The sequence below is a fragment of the Scyliorhinus torazame genome, chromosome 2 (assembly GCF_047496885.1).
Source record: "Scyliorhinus torazame isolate Kashiwa2021f chromosome 2, sScyTor2.1, whole genome shotgun sequence".
Lineage (NCBI taxonomy): Eukaryota > Metazoa > Chordata > Chondrichthyes > Carcharhiniformes > Scyliorhinidae > Scyliorhinus > Scyliorhinus torazame.
In genome coordinates, this window is record NC_092708.1 from 250,780,227 (window position 1) to 250,801,817 (window position 21,591).

A 21,591-nucleotide genomic window follows, 5' to 3' on the forward strand; every position below is an offset into this window, starting at 1 on the left:
CAGAGAAAGTTCACTAGGTTGATCCCGGGTATGGAGGGATTTTCTTATGAGGAGAGGTTGAGTAGGTTGGACTTGTGTTAATTGAAGTTTAGAAGCGTGAGAGGCAAGCTTATTGAGACATATAGGATTCTCAGGGGCTTGACAGGGTAGATGTTGAGAGGTTGTTTCGCTTTGTGGGAGAATCTAAGACCAGAGGGCACAATCTCAGAGTAAGTGATTGCCCATTTAAGACAGAGAAGAGGAGGAATTTCTTCTCTCAAAGGGTAATGCCAAGTCTGGGCAGATTTGATGTGGCTGATGTATTCACTCAATTAGTTTAAACAAAATGTTCTGGAGGAAAACTAGCAGCCAAAGGTGGACCCTCGTATGGGATAGACCAGTTGCTTTACAAATCTCTTGCTGATCTTGACTCCCCTCCCCTGGTGTTAACATGGCCTCAAAATGTCGGGAGGGATTTTACTGCCCTGTCACTACAAGCGCCATATGGCCAGCTCCATTTTTAAAATGTTGTCTTAAGATGTCTGCTTGGTTCTAAATGTATTAACTTGTGCTTGTACATCGATATAGGCGCAAGGGAGCTTGTACCTGTGAAAGAACAAATCGGGCTGCTCATCCTGCGTTTCAAATAACCTACTGGTACTTTCAATTTAGACAGATTTCCCAACACCCCCAATACCCCCACCCCCTCATACTCAACCATCCAATCTCCATCCATCCAACTACTCCTGAAGCAAACCAGACAAATATCCCAGCACCAATCTCTTCAGAGCCCTGTTATAATAGCAAGGAAAAGATGGGAAGATCACAGGATATTGAAGCTTGTTTATGTCCTCCAGTGGGCTCTGAATCTTTAAAAAAAAATTATTTTAAAATTTATTCTCGGGTTGTGAATGCTGCTATAAGATAATAGTTTGATGCAACTGAACCGCTTCAGTGTACACCTTCACAGGGCACTTAAGAATCAATTGCATTAGTGTAGGACTGGAATCTTGTAGGCCAAGCTGGGTGATGACAGTATTTATTGCCCATTCCTAGTTACCAGTGAGATGGTGGTCAATAATTATTGAACCATTGGAAAAAGTCTTGCATTTATAGATCGCCTCTTACAATTTTGGGACATAACAAAATGCAAGAGAGCCAGCGGAAAGTGTAGGCAACAGTTATAATGTAGAAATGTGGCAGCCAATTTGTGCATAGCAAGGTTCCACAAATGTACTAACAACCAGAGAACCTGTGGTGTTGACTGAGCGATGAATAATATCACTTGAATCCACAATCTTCAGTCTTGAGGCATGAGGATACCCGTTAAGCCTCATCATCACCTAGGATGAGAGAACGTCATTGGCTCTCAGTCTTATATATTTCCTCAAATGGATTAAAAGTATTCAGAAAATAACAGGAACCTCAAAACAAACTGGTTACACAGCCACAAACTTTTGCTATTAAGTCCAGGAAATAGTCTACCTGGATAGGCTTTAACGTGCTTTCAACCAATTTAATGTGGCTACAATCTGACCCAACTACTTAAAGTATTGTGTAGGGCTGGTTACATGAAGGGAATTAACTTTGCCACAGTTGGTCTATAGTAGACGGTCATTGTTGGAAGTGGTCAGTGAGTGCTTGTAAGTTATAGATTGCCTTGGTGCGCATTTGTCCCAATGACTAAACCATTTGACCCCTTCAAACAGCATGCAGGCAGCGATGGAGAGCTTCTGGGCAATAAGGACTCCTTGAATTCAATGATGGGTGTCAGTACTCTGGGGTCTAGTACCATCGAGCCAGAGAGCGAGAGGCATGACACTGAGAACAACCTGGCCCAGAGCAAAGACTCCCTGGAGCTCCTGAATGCAAGCGACTCCGAGGAAACGGCGAGAGGTACAGAGTATGTCCGAGAAGGCCTGGAGCCAGAAGAGGAATTAATGATAGAGGGCGACCAGGTAGCCGACTTTGCCAGTTCACTACTGGCTGCCATCTCCTGTTGGCACTATAGAGCCAGGGCTTTGCTTTCTGCTAAGTTCTCCATGGTGAGCGCCTCTATTTCTGTCTCTCTTTCTCTGTCCGCCCTCTGCATGGAAAAAGCCTTGGCCGCCTGCTCCACTGGTTTGAACCAGTTCAAAGTGGCTGCACCACTAACTTTTTAATATTCACCTGTTGTGTCTGCTGCTGCTATCCCAGCATGCTCTGGGGCTCTGATTGCTTTGATGAGGAATACATTGGATCATTGAGCAGAATTGCATGCCGCTGCCTAGGGACCTTGATCAATACTCAACACTAATGTCAAGTCAAGACGCCATTAACCCATGAACTGCTGGTAGAAGCTGATTCAGTTGACTGGACGTGTGATATAACTTCTTTGGGGGTTACTGGTCTATTTTGAGAATGGAACTCAATCCAGGTTCATCTGAAAAGGCAAGTCCTCTTCCATCCAGGTGTCAATTCAGTGTAAGGTTAGGGATAGAATAGCTGAATGAATTAGCAAACTATCCTTTTACACCTCCTTTAAGTCCAGTCCAGACTCTGTTGTAGACCTGTTTCTACGCTAATAGTCCTAATCCTGTTTACCCACCCTAACCCCATGACCTATCATCCATCTATCCAACCAAAGCTTGAATATTGATATTGTTTTCGCCTGAATCTCTACCCCAGAAGAGAATTCCAGAGTCTCACAACCCTTGGCGTGAAAATGCTTTTCATACCCTTCTCTCAATCTTATAGCTATTGTCTCTTATTCTTCACTCTTCAAACAGTCTGTCTACCATGTCCCCTACTTGTAATTCTTCTGTTGTATTTCAGTGGCCTGTGGTGCCCGAATGGGGAAAAAAAGACTCAATTGTTTAAATCTGACTTCATATTTGTAATTCCTCATACCAAGTAGGGCTCTAGTTAATCTGAATTGTACCCTCTCCAAAGGATTCTTTTTTTAAAAGCAAAAAACATTATCATGGGCTGTGGCAAGCCAGCATTTGTTGGCCATCCCCAATTGCACTTGAATTGAGTGGCTTGCCAGAGGTCAGTTAAGAGTTGACCACATTGTTCTGGGTCTGGAATGACATATAGACCGGACCAGGTAAGAACGGCAGATTTCATTTCCATTAGTGAACCAGATGAGTTTGGACAACAATCAGTGTGGTTGTCATGATTACCATAATTGAAACTGGCTTTATAATTCCAGATTTGTGGTTGGATTTGAACCCATGTCCTTCGAGCAATAGACTGGGCCTGTAGATGACCAGTGGGGGTCAGTTAGCTCAGTTGGCTAGACGGCTGGTTTGTGATGCAGAGCGATGGCAACAGCGCAGGTTCAATTCCCGTACCAGCTGAGGTTATTCGTGAAGGGCCCCGCCTTCTCAACCTTGCCCTCGCCTGAGGTTGAGGTGATCCTCAGGTTAAATCACCACAAGTCAGCTGTCTCTCAAAAGGGGAGAGCAACCTATGGTCTTTGGGGACTCTGGCAACTTTACGATGACCAGTCCAGTGACAATACCATTACTGCATCTATCTCTCCTATATCTTTCCCATCGTGTGGATCCCAATACTGCACACAGTACTCTAACTTTACTACTGTCACCATCATCTCCCCTCTAATCAATTATAGAATCCCTACACTGCAGAAGGAAGCCATTTGGCCCATCGTGTCTGTACCGACCCTCTGAAAGAGCACCCTAGCCTAGGCCCAATTCGGCGTCCTATCCCTGTAACCCCATCGAGGGACAACTCAGCATATCCAATCCACATAACTTGCACATCTTTGGATTGTGGGAGGAAAGTGGAGCACCCGGAGAAAACCCACGCGGACAAGGGAAGAATGTGCAAATTCCACAGACAGTCACACAAGGTCGGAATCGAACCCGGGTCCCTGCCGCTGTGAAGCAGCAGTGCGAACCACTGTGCCACCATGCTGCCCAATGATCTCCCATTTGCAATGTCCTTACTCTGTGCCTTTGCAGTCTCTACTTAAATGTATCCCCCTCTTGTACTAAAATATCCGTGGGTCAATTTCTCCGACCACCTCACTTCAGCTTGCTGACTCTCATCTTTTGCAGTGTTTTAGTTTTTTAATACTGCCGTTTTCCTTTATCTTTAGATCTTAACACTTGTCATATTGGGTTTTCGTTTGTTAGGAGTTTGTTTAAATTTAAAGGTTATATTACTTGTATAAAGGAATGATTGGCTGGTTTATTTAGCACCTCCTTCTAAATTGTACCAAATTCCTCGTTTTCCTTCAGCCTTTACTCACTCTGTGATGAGTGGACAGACCAATTTGATGTCCCGTAAAAGACTCCAGGGCCAGAGAGGGGGAAATAAATTCTCCCTGACGCCCTCTAGATGACTGGACCCAGTCCAGCAGATCATGTGATCTAAGCGTTACCTCTCAAGTCACTTGCCCTCTTTACGATGCAGTCACCGCCCCAGTCAATGCTGCTGGGATCGTGTTCAGTCAGTATTTGCATGTTTGAAGGTGCTAACCCAGAGCTGTTAATCTCTAACCGCATTCAACAGCACAATCTAATTATTGGGTTTTGCTCGTCAACGTGAATCGGGAGCACAATCAATGCAATAGGAAGGGGCTCAGACTGGCCAGAGAGGCTGCTCACCCGGTGTTTGGTATTCTGAGATGGTTTGGAGGTGGGTGGGGGGAGATGGAGGGCGACTGCCTTTGACCGTTATTCACAAATCAAGGTCTCTTGCTCATCTCACACGGTATCTTGCTCCACTAGACTGAAGATCCTGTCGTGCTGCAGGAAGTCAAAGGGTGCAAGCGGCAAAACAGCCAGCCCTCCGGAAATGCGGAGAAGCGCAGGGGCTGGGACATCGATGTCTCTGAAGTGGTAAGTACATTTAAGTGGAGCAAAAACCATCAAATCGACTGCTTAAAATGGAACAACTTGTGATAATGGTACATCAGTCGGGTGTTAATTGCATTCAGATTGTGGGTCCTAATTGGGGATTAGCCTTTGGGCACAGGAGCAGATTGAAAGTCGAGTTGTTTGATGGGGGTACATGATTTTCAATGCATGACTCAATTAACTAAAAACCTATATGTGCATAAAGATGAGGTTTCAGTGGCCTATCGTTCACCACCTTCACAGGTGATGCTACTCCCTATGTAGAATAATTGGCCAATACTGAAGTGGCTGGCTCTTCAAGAGCAATCAGCTACTGCAAGGTTTCTGGTGCCCTTGGGCATTGTTCATCAGGTGATACGCTCTGGAGAGGAGTGTGTATCAATGGAAAGGAGAGTGGAGCAACTTACAGAAGCAAACCTCCTTTTGCCTTTGAATCTCACTGAGATACCCTCAATTACGACTCAGGAGAGAAGATTGATAATTCAAACGCTTTAATTACCAGAGAACCAGACAGCTGCCGAGAAGTGTGCTCATTGCACGCTGCCCACTGAACGTAATCTTATATACAGCTCCCTGGGGCCGGAGGTGGAGTCCCCCAGGGTTCCAAACCCAGTCTTTTTTTAAAAAAATATATATTTATTAAAGTTTTTTAACACAATTTTTCTCCCTTACAAACAATAACCCCCCCCCCGTAACAATAAAAAACGAGAAATCGCACAGAGCAAGATATATACATGGCCAAATGATATATTTACACAGCTTTGTACACTGGCCCTCACCCGTACATGCCAGTTTCCCCAACCCTTCATGTTATCTCTTGCTCATCCACCCTCCCAGGCAGTCCCCCCTCTCATCCCCCCCCCCTCCCAGGACGCCCCCCCCCCTCCCCCCCCCCAAGGTTGCTGCTGCCCAACCTTCCTCTAACGCTCCGCGAGATAGTCTAGGAACGGTTGCCACCGCCTGTAAAACCCCTGCGCAGACCCTCTCAAGGCGAACTTAATCCTCTCCAACTTTCTGAACCCAGCCATGTCGTTTATCCAGGCCTCCAGGCTGGGGGGCTTCGCCTCCTTCCACATTAGCAAGATCCTTCGCCGGGCTACTAGGGACGCAAAGGCCAGAATGCCGGCCTCTTTCGCCTCCTGCACTCCCGGTTCGTCCACTACTCCAAATATTGCTAGCCCCCAGCTTGGCTTGACCCGGACTTTCACCACCTGAGATATTGCTCCCGCCACTCCTCTCCAGAACCCCTCCAGTGCCGGGCATGACCAAAACATATGGACATGGTTCGCCGGGCTCCCTGAGCACCTTCCACATCTGTCCTCTACCCCAAAGAACCTACTCAACCTCGCCCCCATCAAGTGCGCTCTGTGGACCACCTTAAATTGTATCAGGCTGAGCCTGGCACACGAGGAGGAGGAATTAACACTACCTAGGGCATCAGCCCACAGACCTTCATCGTTCTCCTCCCCCAGCTCCTCCTCCCATTTACCCTTCAACTCTTCTACCAGTGCTTCCCCCTCTTCTTTCAACTCCTGATGTATTTCGGACACCTTGCCCTCCCCGACCCATACCCCCGAGATCACCCTATCTTGAGCTTCTTGTGCCGGGAGCAACGGGAATTCCCTCACCTGTCGCCTCACAAAAGCCCTCACCTGCATATATCTAAAGGCATTTCCCGGGGGTAACTCGAACTTCTCCTCCAGTGCCCCTAGGCTCACAAACGTCCCGTCGATGAACAGGTCCCCCATTCTTCCAATCCCCGCCCGATGCCAGCTCTGGAACCCCCCGTCCATCTTCCCCGGGACAAACCGGTGGTTACCCCTGATCGGGGACCACACCGATGCTCCCATTGCACCCCGGTGCCGTCTCCACTGGCCCCAGATCCTTAGCGTTGCCGCCACCACCGGGCTTGTGGTATATTTTGTCGCCGAGAGCAGCAGCGGTGCCGTCACCAACGCCGCCAGGCTCGTTCCTTTACAGGACGCCATCTCCATCCTCTTCCATGCCGGCCCCTCTCCCTCCATAACCCATTTGCGGATCATCGCCACATTTGCTGCCCAGTAGTAGCTCCCCAGGTTTGGCAGCGCCAACCCTCCTCGGTCCCTACTGCGTTCCAGGAACCCTCTCCTTACTCTCGGGGTCTTATTCGCCCACACAAACCCCATAATATTCCTGCCTACTCTCTTAAAAAAGGCCTTAGTGATCACAATGGGAAGGCACTGAAACACAAATAGAAACCTCGGAAGGACCACCATTTTGACCGGCTGCACTCTACCCGCCAGCGAGAGCGGTAACATGTCCCATCTTTTGAAATCCTCCTTCATTTGCTCCACCAACCTCGTCAGATTCAGTTTATGTAGGGTCCCCCAACTCCTGGCTATCTGGATCCCCAGATACCGAAAGCTCCCCTCCGCCCTCCTAAGCGGTAGTCCCCATCCCTCTTTCTTGGTGCCCCACCTGTAATACAAAGAGCTCACTCTTCCCTACATTGAGCTTATAGCCCGAAAAAAAAAAAAAAAAAAAAAACTCCCTTAGAGTCTGCATGACCTCCACCATCCCTTCCATTGGACCCGCCACGTACAGCAACAGGTCATCCGCATATAGCGACACCCGATGCTCTTCTCCCCCTCGGACCACCCCTTCCATTTATTAGACTCCCTCAATGACATGGCCAGTGGTTCGATCGCCAATGCGAATAACAGGGGGGACAGGGGGCACCCCTGCCTCGTCCCTCGGTACAGTCGAAAGTACTCCGACCTCCGCCGGTTCGTCACTACACTTGCCATCGGGGCTCTGTAAAGGAGCTTAACCCAATTGATAAACCCTACCCCGAACCCAAACCTGCGCAGCACCTCCCAGAGGTACTCCCACTCTACTCGGTCAAAGGCCTTCTCCGCGTCCATAGCTGCCACTATCTCCACCTCTCCCTCCTCCGATGGCATCATTATCACGTTTAAGAGCCTCCGCACATTGGTGTTTAGTTGCCTGCCCTTTACAAATCCCGTCTGGTCCTCGTGGATTACCCCCGGGACACAGTCCTCGATCCTCGTGGCCAGCACTTTTGCCAGCAACTTTGCATCCACATTGAGGAGCGAGATCGGTCTGTACGATCCACATTGCAGTGGGTCCTTGTCCCGCTTTAGGATCAAAGAAATTGTCGCTTCCGACATTGTTGGGGGCAGGGTCCCCTCCTCTCTTGCCTCATTAAAGGTCCTCACCAGTAGCGGGGCCAACAGGTCTGCGTACTTCCTGTAGAACTCCACCGGGAATCCGTCCGGTCCCGGGGCCTTCCCCGCCTGCATGCTCCCCAAACCCTTGCTCAGCTCCTCCAACCCAATTGGTGCCCCCAAACCAGCCACCTCTTGCTCCTCCATGCTCGGGAATCTCAGCTGATCTAGGAATCGTCTCATCCCCTCTTCCCCCGCTGGGGGCTGGGATCTGTACAGCTCTTCATAAAAGGCCTTGAATACCTTGTTTATTTTCGTCGCACTCCGAACTGTGGCTCCCCTTCCATCTTTGACTCCCCCTATTTCCCTCGCTGCCATCCTCTTACGGAGCTGGTGTGCCAGCATCCGACTAGCCTTTTCCCCATACTCGTAGGTCGCCCCCTGCGCTTTCCTCCATTGTGCCTCCGCCTTCCCTGTGGTCAACACGTCAAACTCCGTCTGGAGCCGTCGTCTTTCCCCAAGTAATCTTTCCTCCGGGGCCTCTGCATATCTCCTGTCCACTCTCAAAATCTCCCCCACTAACCTCTCCCTTTCCATACCCTCTGTCTTCTCCCTATGAGCCCTAATGGAAATTAGCTCTCCCCTGATCACCGCCTTCAACGCCTCCCATACCACCCCCACCCGCACCTCCCCGTTGTCATTGGCCTCCAAGTACCTTTCGATACACCCCCTCACCTTCCCACACACCACCTCGTCCGCCAGCAGTCTCACATCCAGCCGCCACAACGGGCGTTGGTCCCTCTCCTCTCCCAGCTCCAGTTCCACCCAGTGTGGGGCATGGTCCGAAACGGCTATAGCCGAATACTCCGTCCCCTCCACCCTCGGGATGAGCGCCCTACCCAGAACAAAGAAATCTACCCGGGAGTAGGCTTTGTGTACATGGGAGAAGAAAGAAAATTCCCTGGCCTGCGGCCTTGCAAACCGCCATGGGTCCACTCCCCCCATCTGATCCATAAACCCCCTAAGTACCTTGGCCGCCGCCGGCCTCTTTCCAGTCCTTGATTTGGAGCGGTCTAGTGCTGGATCCAACACTGTATTGAAGTCCCCTCCCATTATCAGGCCTCCTATCTCCAGTTCTGGAATGCGCCCCAACATACGCTTCATGAATCCTGCATCATCCCAGTTCAGGGCGTATACGTTTACCAACACCACCCTTGCAGCCTACCGCTCACCATTACATATCGCCCTCCATTGTCCGCTACAATAGTCTTGGCCTCAAATGACACCCGCTTTCCCACCAATATTGCCACCCCTCTATTCTTCGCGTCCAGTCCCGAGTGGAATACCTGTCCTACCCATCGCTTTCTTAGCCTGACCTGGTCCGCCACCTTCAGGTGTGTCTCTTGGAGCATGGCCACGTCTGCCTTCAGTCCCTTTAAGTGCGCGAACACTCGAGCCCTCTTCACCGGCCCATTCAGGCCCCTCACATTCCACATTATCAGCCGGATTGGAGGGGCTCTCACCCCCCCCCCCCCCCCCCCCACTCCCCCCCCCCCCCCCACGCCCCGCCGACTAGCCATCTCCTTTTCTGGGCCAGTCCCGTGTCCACGCCTCCCTCACCCTCCAGTCCCCCAGAGGGGGGATCCCCGTCCCGACCACCTCTTCTGTGTCCCATTCCCTTTCGGCCAGTGCAGCAGCAACCCTTTTCCCCTCCCCCCCCCCCCCCCCCCGCGAGACCCCTGTCTAGCTTTTTTGCTCTCCCCATGTCACTCCCGTAAGTCAGCTGACGCCTGCTGACCCCAGCTTCCCCCGCTGTCCCATTGACCTCCCCGCGTGGGAGTCTCCCAATCCATATGCATTCCTTTGTTCCCCTTCCCGCCTTTCTTCCCGCGCGCGGGAAAACACCCCGCGCTTTCCAAAGCCCGCTCCGCCCCCTCTGGCGCAGCTCCTGTCGCGGCCTAGTCTCTCTCCCCCAGCCCATGTAACATTTCCTGCGCGTGATTGACCCCCTATATACAACACCCTGTAACACCCTACCCTCTCACACCCTCAGTTAGAGTCCAACTTTTCGGCTTGTACAAAGGTCCACGCCTCTTCAGGCATTTCGAAGTAATAGTGTTGGCCCTTGTATGTGACCCACAGTCGCGCTGGCTGCAGCATTCCGAATTTCACTTCTTTCCGGTACAACGCCGCTTTGGCCCGCTCTCCACTTTGCAACCTCTGTGCTCCAGTCCGGGTATATTCGGATCTCTGCATTGTCCCACTTACTGCTCCACTCCTTCTTGGCCCATCTCAGGACCCACTCTCTGTCCGTGAACCGGTGGAACCTCACCACCATCGCCCTTGGCGGCTCATTTGCCTGGGGCTTCTTCGCCAGCACCCGATGTGCCCTGTCCAACTCCAGCGGCCTCGAAGAGGCCTTCATGCCCATCATCGCCTCGAGCATCGTGCTCGCGTATGCCCCGGCATCAGCCCCCTCCACTCCCTCAGGGAGACCCAGGATTCGCAGATTCTTTCTCCTCGACCTGTTCTCCAGGTCTTTGAGTCTTCCCGCCCACCTCTTGTGTAGCGCCTCGTTCTGCTCCACTCTCACCGCCAGGCCCACGAGCTCGTCCTCGTTCTGACTGACTCTTTTCTGTACCTCCTGGATCTTAGCTTTGTGGACCTTCTGGGTGATCCCGAGTCCTTCAATTACCGAAAGCATAGGCGCCAACATCTCCTTGCGCATCTCCTCGCGCTGCTCCTCGAAGCAGCGCTTGATGAACTCTTGCAGCTCCCCTTTGTCCCTGGCCGCTGCCATTTTGTTTTCTTTCCCTCGCTTCTCCCGTGGCTCCAGTGCCGCTCCTTTGGCCGTTACACTTCTGGTCTGTTTAAAAAGTCTATGGAAACTCCTGGAAAAGGTCTGAGAGTCAGTTCCAGATGGGAGCTGCCGAATGCGCGACCCACTCCTCCATGGCCGCCACCGGAAGCCATGGCCCTGGTAGATCCTTTCACAGTTGTTCCCTCTGCTGCTAGAATTCACCTTTGATAGAGTCAAGTCAGATTGCAGCTTTAAGCTTGCCCTTCCCCCGCCTGCATGCTGGAAGAGGCCCTTGTCTAAACCTGCAGCCGAAGCCACATCCTTTACTGTTTCTGCCGGATCTGGCAGCCAAAAGACATAACATTCCTGGGGGACACTGTCAGGGGAATGCTGCAGTCTTCTTGCCACACCGGGAAATGTCAAACAAATGCCGTGGGGGCCCTGTAAAAGAGCCCAAAAGTCCGTTCCAAGCGGAAGCTACCGAATATGTGACCTAGCTCTGCATAGCCGCACCCGGAAGTCCCCAAACCCAGTTTTAAAGGGGCCTACGCATTAAAGGTACATGTGTTTACAGATATCATTCATCACACGCACCTTTCACGACTTCAGGACTTCACAGTCAATTAAATACCAGTGTAGTCACTGTTGTAATGTGGAAAGTGTGGCAGGCAATTTGTGCACAGCACGATCCCACCACTAGCAGGATGTTAATGACCAGGTAGTCCGCTTTAGCGATGTCACTTGGGGATAAATATCAGCTAGGACACCCCTTCTTCAAATGGTGCTATGGAATCTTTTATACCTACCTGAGATGGCTGATAGCTTAATGTCTCATCTAAAATGCAGCACTTCTTCAGTACTGTACTGGGAGAGTCAGCCTGGGAGTGTGGCATACAGTCATTTACAGCATAGAAAGCCATTCAACCCATTGAGGCCAACTCTCCGTGGAGCAGTCCAGTCAGTCTCACTCCCCTGTTCAATCTCCCAATCCAAACTCTTCAGAATCTTGTGCACCTCCATTAAATCTCCCCTCAATCACCTTTGCTCCAAGGAGAACAGGTTCATCGGCACAGTGGCCCAATGGTTAGCACTGCTGCCTCACAGCACCAGGGACCGGGTTCAATTCTGGCCTTGGGTGACTGTGGAGGTTGCATGTTCTCCCGTGTCTTCGAGGGTTTCCTCCGGGTGCTACGGTTTCCCTCCACTGTCCAAAAATAATAATAATCTTATTGTCACAAGTAGGCTAACATTAGCATTGCAATGAAGTTACTGTGAAAATCCCCTAGTGGCCACATTCCGGCACCTGTTCGGGTACACTGAGGGAGAAGTCAGAATTCGCAACTGGTACGGGAATTGAACCCGTGCTGCTGGCCTTGTTCTGCATCACAAACCAGCTGTCTAGCCCACTGAGCTAAACCAGGTTAAGTGGATTGACCATGCTAAATTGCCCCTTAATGTCCAAAGGTTAGGGGAATTGTGCCTAGGTAAGAGTGCTCTTTCAAAGGGTCAGTACAGACTCGATGAGCCGAATAGCCGCCTCCTGCATTGTAGAGTTTCTACATCACCATTCTATAGTTTATGCACATCTGTGATTTCCCTGCATATTTGTTCTAACTGTCTCACCATTTGGAGTTTTTAACGGAATATCCAAGCTGTGCAATCACCCCCCTTTTGCTTCTCAACTCTTAACTGAATAGATTCTGTCCTTGTCCCGATAAGGATGTTCCCTCTTTTCAACACTACAATGTCTTCCCTAATCAGTGCTGCTACCCCACCTCCCTTTTATCCGTCTCTATCTTTTCTGAATAATGTATATTCTTGTATATTCTCATCATATTAATTCACCATTCTGCTGTTGCCGTTATATCATATTCCCCCAGGGTTATTTGTTCTTGTAGCTCACCCGCTTTATTCACCACACTTTTTGTCTTTACATACATCCATCATAATCTTGTCTTTGCACATTCTTTGGTCTGTCTAATATGCACATTCTATCTAATATGGAATTACACCCTTGTCTAATATTGTCCAACACACTCACTTTCGGCACTTTATTCCTCTATATGCTGCTGCCCAACCCCTGCCAATGTAGTTTAAACCCTCTATAACCACACTAGTGAACCTCCCTGAGAACACATTGGTCCCAATCCTATTGTGGTAACCTGTCATGTTTGAACAGGTGCAACCTGCCCCAGAACTGGTCCCAGTGCCCCTGGCATCTTAAGACCTCCATCCTGCACCAAGCCTCAAGCCACACATTTGTCCTTCCTCTGTTCTTATTTGTACTCTGGCCAGCACGTGGCACTGGGAGTAATCCAGCGATTAATACCGCCAAAGTCCTAACTTTTTAATTAATTTGAGCTCCTGAAAATCTGACTGTAGCACCTCAGTACCGGACCCCTCTGTGTCGTTGGTACCTACGTGTATTACATCTTCTGGCTCACTCCCTTTCTCCTTACAGAATATTCTGCACCTTCTCCATGATGGCACTGGGGGACTCATGCTGATGTGACAGAAATGCCCGTCTGTCTACCTGACTATGGAATCTCCTGTAAAGACTGCATTTCTATTCTTTGCTGCTCCCTCCGGTGCGGTCCCTTGACCTTTGGTGCCGTGGTCTGCACTGTACTCTTTCAGGATATTGTCTCTCCCGGTCATCTCTGATATTGAGTTTTTGTTTGAGAGTGGCGCACACTCCTGCACTTTCTGCCTCTTCCTACTCTTCGGAGTGGCCACCCAGCTACTGTCCTGACCTCTCACTGCCTGAGGGGTGGCCACCTGCTGGAACGAATGATCCCAGAAACTCTCATCCCTCCTGGGCTTCACCAGTGACACAACTGCCCCATAAGATCGGAAATCCTTGAGCTGGCGTGGTGTTGAATCTACAAACATCTGACTCCGATGCGAGAGTGCTACTGTGCGCTGTGATTAGTTCTTACCTGCAGCAGATCCTCTGGTACCTCCCTCAAAAAGCCACTTCTTAACTGAGCCTGGAGAGTGAGTGTCAGAAAGGGAGGTTTTAGCCAACCTGAGCACTGGCCTTTTCCTAATGTTCACTTATATACCTAACAACAGGTGTCAGCGGCTACTGATCAGGAACACTAGCTAATTCAATGATTTCCTATCTTAAAAAAGCAAGACTTATATGAACGTTACCACATAGGAACAGGAGTCGGCCATTCAGCCCCTTAGCCTGTTGCAAAGAAGTTACATAGGCAAGAATGTGCTGCTGGCAGCCATCACTCTGATATGCATTGAAAGCGGATATGAATACAGAGTGGGAAATGGATGTCGACAGATACCTTTCAATATAGATAAAGGTTTTTGGCTTGTACAGTCTCTGTAACCTCCTCCAATCCAACAATGCTCTGAGGTGGAATCAGAGAGCCACGGAAAGGTAGAGCCACAGAAGAAGGCTGCTCGGCTTACTGTACCTGTGCCACACCCAGAAAGAGTGAATTAGCTCCATGTCTCGGCGCTTTACCATAGCCCTGTACGTTTTTCTCCTTCAGGTGTTTATCCAATTCCCTTTTGAATCAGTCTCCCCACCCGTTCAGGCAGTGCATTCCAGATCATCATAACTTGCTGAGTAAGAAACATTCTCCTTCGCTTGTCTCGGTGCTTTTTGCCAATTATTTTAAATCTGTGCCTTCTGCTTACTGATCAGTGTTGCCTCTAAATTGTCTTTGTAATGGGTGGGCTACAAACTCCTCTGAGCACGACTTTCTTTTCCAAGAGCAGTTTGTATTTTAAAAAGTTGCTGAACTGCCACAAAAGTTGTGAACCGTCTTATTATTTCAATGCATGGTGCATCCCAAACTGCCGCATGTGCACCATCTTAAAGCAAACATTGCTGTCTTTCCACTCTCCCTTGTCTCGAAGGTCTCATTTCACCTTCACCGCTCACTGGTCCCAATCTCTGCTCTAACCATTCATGTCACACTTTTACTCGCACCTATCCCATTCCAATTCTCTTGTTAGCGGTCCCGTTTCTCTTCCTCTTCAGGCATTCTATTCTCCCTCTCTTCATATCTTCCAATGTACCACTTGTTTCTCATTGCTCCTATTCTGCCTCTCTTCATGCATCCCTTCTGCTCTTGTCATGTCCCATTCTATCCCCCCCGCTTACTACATGTGCTCTAGCCTTCCTGTCTCATTCCACTTCACTTCATAAATCCTACACACATTCCTTTCCCAACACAAGAGCTCTCACTTTCAGGAGATTGGATGAAATGTGAAAACAGCAGGGATGATGCAGACGGCTTGAAAGTTGGGGCTTGAATCATAACCAGCCTTAACAATCCATTCATCTCACCAAATAATGAAATGGAAGTCCAATGACCTATTTACCAATCGGAAAACATTTGGTGCTCATTGAGACTAAATCAGTGGTCACCGCGACCATAAACTGATTTGTGTTTATTTGGTTGTGGCAGGTTGTGCCCTTTGGATTTGCGACGTTTATTTTCTGCAGACTCCCAAAGACAAATGAGAATGGAATGGTCTCATTCTGTGCACAAAGGGAGTGGGTGGTAGGAGGAAGAGTGCTGGTCTAGCAGCCCATCTCTAAGCTACACTCCCCTTTGGGCACTGTACAGCGAACAAGGATGAATTTATCAGCATCTGCCAGAATCATTCACTATCTTAAGTGGGAGGGGGGAGTGTCCCCTGTCATTTATATATGCCTCTGTTGCCCTGATCACCTTCTGCATATTCTTGTCATCCTCAGCTCACTCCTGGTGTGGAACCGATATCTGTTCAGCAGATGGTCACTGAAGCCTGCCAGTCTGCCCTTGAGGAGATCCAGTCTGACTCCGAGACTGCACATAGTCCAGAGGAAACAAAGGAGGTAGCTGAAGTCCTGGAGCAGGTGGATGTTGAAGTGAGTGATTCAGTGCGGGGGGCCGTGGTGTCTGCCACAGAGTGCTCCTTTAACGAGGCAGGTGAGGAACCGAAACACCTCAGCAGCGAAGAGTCGACAGACGAGGAAGAGCAAGAACGCAATCCACGGAGCATTCTCCCACCGTCGGTGCTAGGGCAGGCCAGCTTCATCGCAGGTCACTTTATGAATAGCCGGTCAAGGCGTAATAGTTTGGCGGCAGATGATGGGAGGTCGTACGGCTGCCCAACACCAAAGGTGACGAGCAGACAAAGTAGCCTCGAGAACGGCGACAATGTGCTGTGGAACAGTGGCACATTTGACACGAGCGCCGACTGCCAAGTGAGTGTTTCTCAAGCAAACAATAGCCAGGAGAAGCAATTTGATGAGCCCAACCTCAGCAACCTAGAGGATGTGTCATCAGAGGCGGATAGGAATATTCCGAGAAGACGGGACTCCACGCTGTCCAGGCAGGATCGCCTGCTCATTGAGAAGATTAAGAGTTACTACGATAATGCAGAGCATGAAGATGCCAACTTCAGTATCAGAAGGCGAGAAAGCCTGTCTTACATCCCAGCAGGCCTGGTCAGGAACTCCATCTCCAAATTAAATAGTCAAAACAAGGAAGAGGATTTGAGAGAGGCCATGTTGAGGAAACGGTTTGCTGCTTCCAATGCTGCTGTCAGCTTTGGTAATGGGCCATCAACGTGCGCCTTGCTTGACCTGCCAACTACCCAAAGAAACTCCCACTCCTCTTCTCTAGGATCAAGTGCACTTTCAGAACCTCGGCAACCAGATTTCAATGACCCTGTGGAGGAAAGCCCACCTTTGGATTTTTCGAGGGACACCAACTCCCTTTCCCAGGACCCAATTGTAGAAAACGAATTCCGGCCTTCAGTGGAAATGATCAAGATCTGGCAAGTGATGGAGAACATGCCTGATAGTGCAGCAGAGCCTCCAAAGAGGGTGGAGCAGAAACATGAGGCAACGCTAAAACCTGAGGTGTTTGAGCCTAACTCTGAGATGCTGAAGAAAAGGGAAGTTGAGAACCTCGAACAATGCCAAATAAAACAACTCAGCAACGGCAGAATCATTTTTGGCCTGGACTTCAACGAGCCATTGGTTATTGTGGAAGACAGCGATCTAAGTGCCATAAAGGAAGAGTCACCCCTTTCCTCTCCAGCAAGCTTTGCTTGTGAAAGTGGGCTGCAAGGAAGACCAAAGAGTATCGCAGAAACTGGCGACAGTAAGAATGTGGAAGATCTGTTGTTTGTCCACAAATCTGCTTCGTTGTCTCAAGCACCTTTGTGTGTCCAGCTGCCCAAGTGCTCAGGATCAGAGAACAAAACCGCACTGCCACACACCCGTTCCAGCTTTACTCAGAAGAGGCACGACCGTCTAGCTCCAAGCACGAGACCGCACGTAGCTCAGGCAGGGACGAGGGCCCAGAGTGAAGAGCTGCTGAGAGAGGTGACCGAAAAAATGAAGACCAAGGTCTACCAACTGGCCAGGATATACAGTCAACGAATTAAAAACAGCAAACCAGTGGTTCGAAAGAGAAGGCAGCATTTGGAGGAGGAGCTGATGAACGATGAAGAGGAAAGGGAAAATGAAATGGACAAGTTGCCTGATCTTCAGGAAGACCAGAAGGAAATGGTTGTTGATGGTGAGTGCTCTTTTCTTATTTTCCTTGTTATTACCTATAAACACTTCGTATTTGCTTGTGTTACGAACAACTACAATATGATCTCTGTACTCAGACAGACAACTTCCATTTATAATGTCTCTTTCACATAAAACGTCCCAAGATGCTTTCCAACAAAATTTGACACTGAACCACATAAGGGGCAACTAGACCAAGTCGCCAAAAGCTTGGTCAAAGATGTAGACTTTGAGGTTGAATGAAAGATCCTGAAGTGGATGTTTGTAGAGATAGAATTGCAGACATGGCTGCCAATGCTCGAGTGATATAAATTGGAGAAGGACAAGAGACGAGAGTTGGAGGAGCACAGAGATCGCAGGAGGTTGTAGGGCCAGAGGTGTATAAAGATGGGGAGGGTGAGTCTGTGGAGGGATTTTAACGCCAGGACGAGGATTTTAAAATCAAGGCATTGCTGAACCAGGAGCCAATGTGGGCCAGCAAGCAAAGAATAAATGAGACTTGGGCCATGTACGGTTTGGACAGTAGAGTTTTGGTGGAGTTCACAGAGGATGCAAGGTGGGAGGCTGGCCATGAGGGCACTGGAATAATCAAAATGAATACATTTGCTATCATGAGCTTTCTTTCACAGCAAGTGTTGCACAGCTTTCTGTCCACAGTTTGGGAATTAATGTTCATCTGTCAGGTGAATACGGAATAATCTCTGAGCTCCTCCAATTCTTGTGGCCAGGCCTTCAGCTGCCTCGACTCTGAGCTATGGAATTCCCTTTGTAAACCACTCTACCTCCCTACATTTCTCCCTCCTTTAAGGCACACCATAGAACTTACCTCTTTGACCACATTTTTGGCTACCTGTCTTAATATCTCATTTATTTATTGTTCTCATTCATAGAATGTGGGCATCATCGGCTAGGCCGGCATTTATTGCCCATCCCTAACTGCCCTTGCGGTGGTGATGAGCTGCCTTTTTGAACCACCGCATACCATGTGGTGTAGGTATACCTCACAGTGCTGTTAAGGAAGGAGTTTCAGCATTTTAAGCCAGCAACAGTGAAGGAACGGCAATATATTTCCAAGTCGTGGTGGGTGACTTGGATGGGAACCTCCGGGTGGTGGTGTTCCCTTATATCTGCTGCCCTTGTCCTTCCAGATGGTAGGTCATGGGTTTGGAAGGTGGTCTCAGGAACTTGGTGAGTTCCTGCAGTGCATCCTGTAGATGGTACACACGGCTGCCACTGTACATTCATTGGTAGTGGAGGGAGTGACATTTTGTGGATGGGGTGCCAATCAATCGAGCTGCTTTGTCCTGGGTGGTATTGATTATCTTGAGTGTTGTTGGAGCTGCACTCATCCAGGCAAGTGGGGAGAATTTCATCACATTCTTGACTCATCCCTTGTAGATGGTAGACAGGTTCTGGGTGAGTCACTTGTAGTAGAATAATTTTGTCCATATACAAAACCGACAGACAGGAGAACACCAACTGCTTCATGAATCAATTCTCCCTCTGCGTTCCCCCCCTCCCTAATTATCAGAAATTTTTCTTTTGATTATCAACTCTCCTCCTGCAGAAACAGTTCCTCATTTTTGTTTCTTTTATTTTTGCAATAAAGGAGCAATTTAGTGTGGTCAATCCACCTACCCTGAACATCTTTGGGTTGTGGGGGTGAGATCCACGCAGACGCGAAAAGAATGTGAAAACTCCATACGGACAGTGACCCGGGGCCGGGATCGAACCTGGGTCCTCAGCGCCATGAGGCAGCAGTGCTAACCACTGCGCACTGTGCCACCCTAGTTCCTTATTTAATCTGTCATAACCTTTCATAATTTTGAACCGCTCTATTAAATCTCCCCTCAGGCTTTGCTTCACTCAGGCGAATGCTACCAGTTTCTCCAGCCCCTCAGCATGTTTGAAATCCCTCATTGTAGGCTTAACTGTTAGCTTAAGTTGCCTTAGTCCCAGATGACCATAGGCTGCTTTCCCCTTTGAGGAGGGGAGATGACTGGTGGTGATTTAACGTGAGGATCACCACACCTCAGGCGAGGGGCAAGGTTGAGAAGGCGGAGCCTTCATGAATGACCTCAGCTGGTACGGGAATTGATTCCGCGCTGCTGGCCTCGCTCTGCATCACGAACCAGCTGTCCAACTAACTGAGCTAAGCTGGCCAGTACCAATCCAGTAAATCTCCTCTGCACCTTCTCCAAGCAGTTGAACTGAGAAGATTAGAATATTTAAACCGCTGTACCTGTGTTGTTAGTGACCAAGAATTGCTCTTTTTGGTGAATTTATTTGTTTCTCTTTAACCTCCAGCAGATGAGCCGAAGGTGACACTGTCCTTGCCTCGCTATGAGCATGTCATTATTCAAGAACAGATGCTGTTGGCGCCTTTGATGGAAGAACCCAGTACCCCGTCTCCAAGCAAGGATTCGCAAGCATTCCTTCCATTTTTCACGAGGATCCCTTCCCCTAGACGTTCTGTCATCAGCCCAAATTTAGTATCTCCAACGAGGTTCCATTCCAGGAGTCCCCTGAGCCCTACTGAAATGGAAACCTTCCTATGGCCCGATGTTCGGGAGCTCCGTTCCAAGTATGCCTCCGTGGACGGTCAATTTGCGAAAATGGCTACGCAAAGGGCAGCCGCAGCAAACCTCTTGAGGCCGACCGAGGGTGCCTACTCAAAACTAGGCCGAGTTGCCAAGAGCATGTCCATGCCGAATGGAATGATGGAAGGCAGGCTGTCCCATTTCAGTTCTCCGGAACACGAGGACAGTTCTAAACCATCCAATGCAAAAGTTCAATTGTCCAAGACAGCTCCCGGAACTGGGGTGAGGAAACAGTTGCATTCTGACTCTTCCATCCAGTATCTTCTGCAGACAGCGCCCGAGAGTTCCTTCAGAAACCATGTGATGTGCTCGAGGACTGCTTCACCGGACTTTAGATGTGCTGAACAAAGTTCCAGTTCAGACAGCAAGCACTGCCACTTTACTGAAGATGCTGAAAGCACTCACTATGTTTCTTCAGAGTTCACACTGCAAGACGATCAGACAGTAATTATCTTGGAGAACTTGCCGTGTGCCGGGGATGGTTTGAGCAGCCATAGGAACGATCAGGTCACCAAAGGCGGCAGCGGTGAGGGTTATGTCCAAATCAGGTCTCCCACGTCGCACGAGAAGATCTCCATTCGGGCGGTTGTGGAAAGGTGCAGGGCCTACCAAGAGTCAGAGGAGTACAAGATGAGGCAAGAGAGTGAGGGTAAGAGCTGGAGGCAAGGGCCTGCCAACTCAACGGCCAAGCCCCGTAGTTCCAAGGGAGCTGAGAAGGAGGTCTCCTCGACCAACCAGCTGTCAGAACCAAGGAAGGAGATGAGCCAGCTGAGCAGGAGGACTGACCTGGGTCAACAAGGCCTGGTGAAAAACCTGAGAGACAAGTTTCAAAGCCTGAGTTCGGCCATGTAAAGCGTAAGCTGGCTTCGTTCTCAGATGCTTATTGCATATCAAACCACTGTACCTGGTCAAATGGGTGTAAAATATTGTTCAAGATGTGGTATTTCTTTTTGACAGGAGGCCTAGAATATTAACCAGACCTTTACTGAAATGTCTAGAAACTGAAACTAGTAAATGGTATCCCGATGCTTAGCCAATTTATTTATCAATCCTCAATAAATTTTTAATTGAACAGACCTTTGTTTTGTGCACAATTGTGTTAATTTGTAAATTAAGTACTCTTTTTAAATTCCATGGTCACTGTCCTGGTAATTCCAGTCCACCTATTCAAACTTGCTGAGCCTCCATTGATGTGGGACCCTCCGACTTCATACTTATCAACTTCCTTCCTTCCAGAAAGAGCTTTGGCATTTCCCCCTTCTCCTCAGTTACATGAATTATCTTTTCACGAGGTGATGACCTCATCCTTCCTGACCTCTGTAAGCTCCTCCAACCTGCAAGCCTCTAACATCTCTGCATTCCTCCGGCCTCTTGAAGCTTCTCCAGTTATATTACAGTACGAAGTCTTACAACACCAGGTTAAAGTCCAACAGGTTTGTTTCGATGTCACTAGCTTTCGGAGCGCTGCTCCTTCCTCAGGTGAATGAAGAGGTCTGTTCCAGAAACACATATATAGACAAATTCAAAGATGCCAAACAATGCTAGGAATGCGAGCATTAGCAGGTGATTAAATCTCTACAGATCCAGAAATGGGGTAACCCCAGGTTAAAGAGGTGTGAATTGTGTCAAGCCAGGA

At 49.1% G+C, this 21,591-nt stretch overlaps 1 protein-coding gene across 1 annotated transcript in view; it reads left to right on the forward strand.

The window, feature by feature from the left end:
- Positions 1-21,032, forward strand: part of LOC140397237 (pleckstrin homology domain-containing family G member 3-like) — a 322,242-nt gene extending 301,210 nt beyond the window's left edge. The window contains exons 17-20 of the mRNA XM_072486140.1: positions 1,689-2,024; positions 4,719-4,829; positions 15,544-17,359; positions 19,663-21,032. Coding sequence (XP_072342241.1) covers positions 1,689-2,024; positions 4,719-4,829; positions 15,544-17,359; positions 19,663-20,807 — 3,408 coding nt within the window. The 3' untranslated portion in view covers positions 20,808-21,032. The remainder of the gene's footprint in view (positions 1-1,688; positions 2,025-4,718; positions 4,830-15,543; positions 17,360-19,662) is intronic.
- Positions 21,033-21,591: the final 559 nt, after the last annotated feature.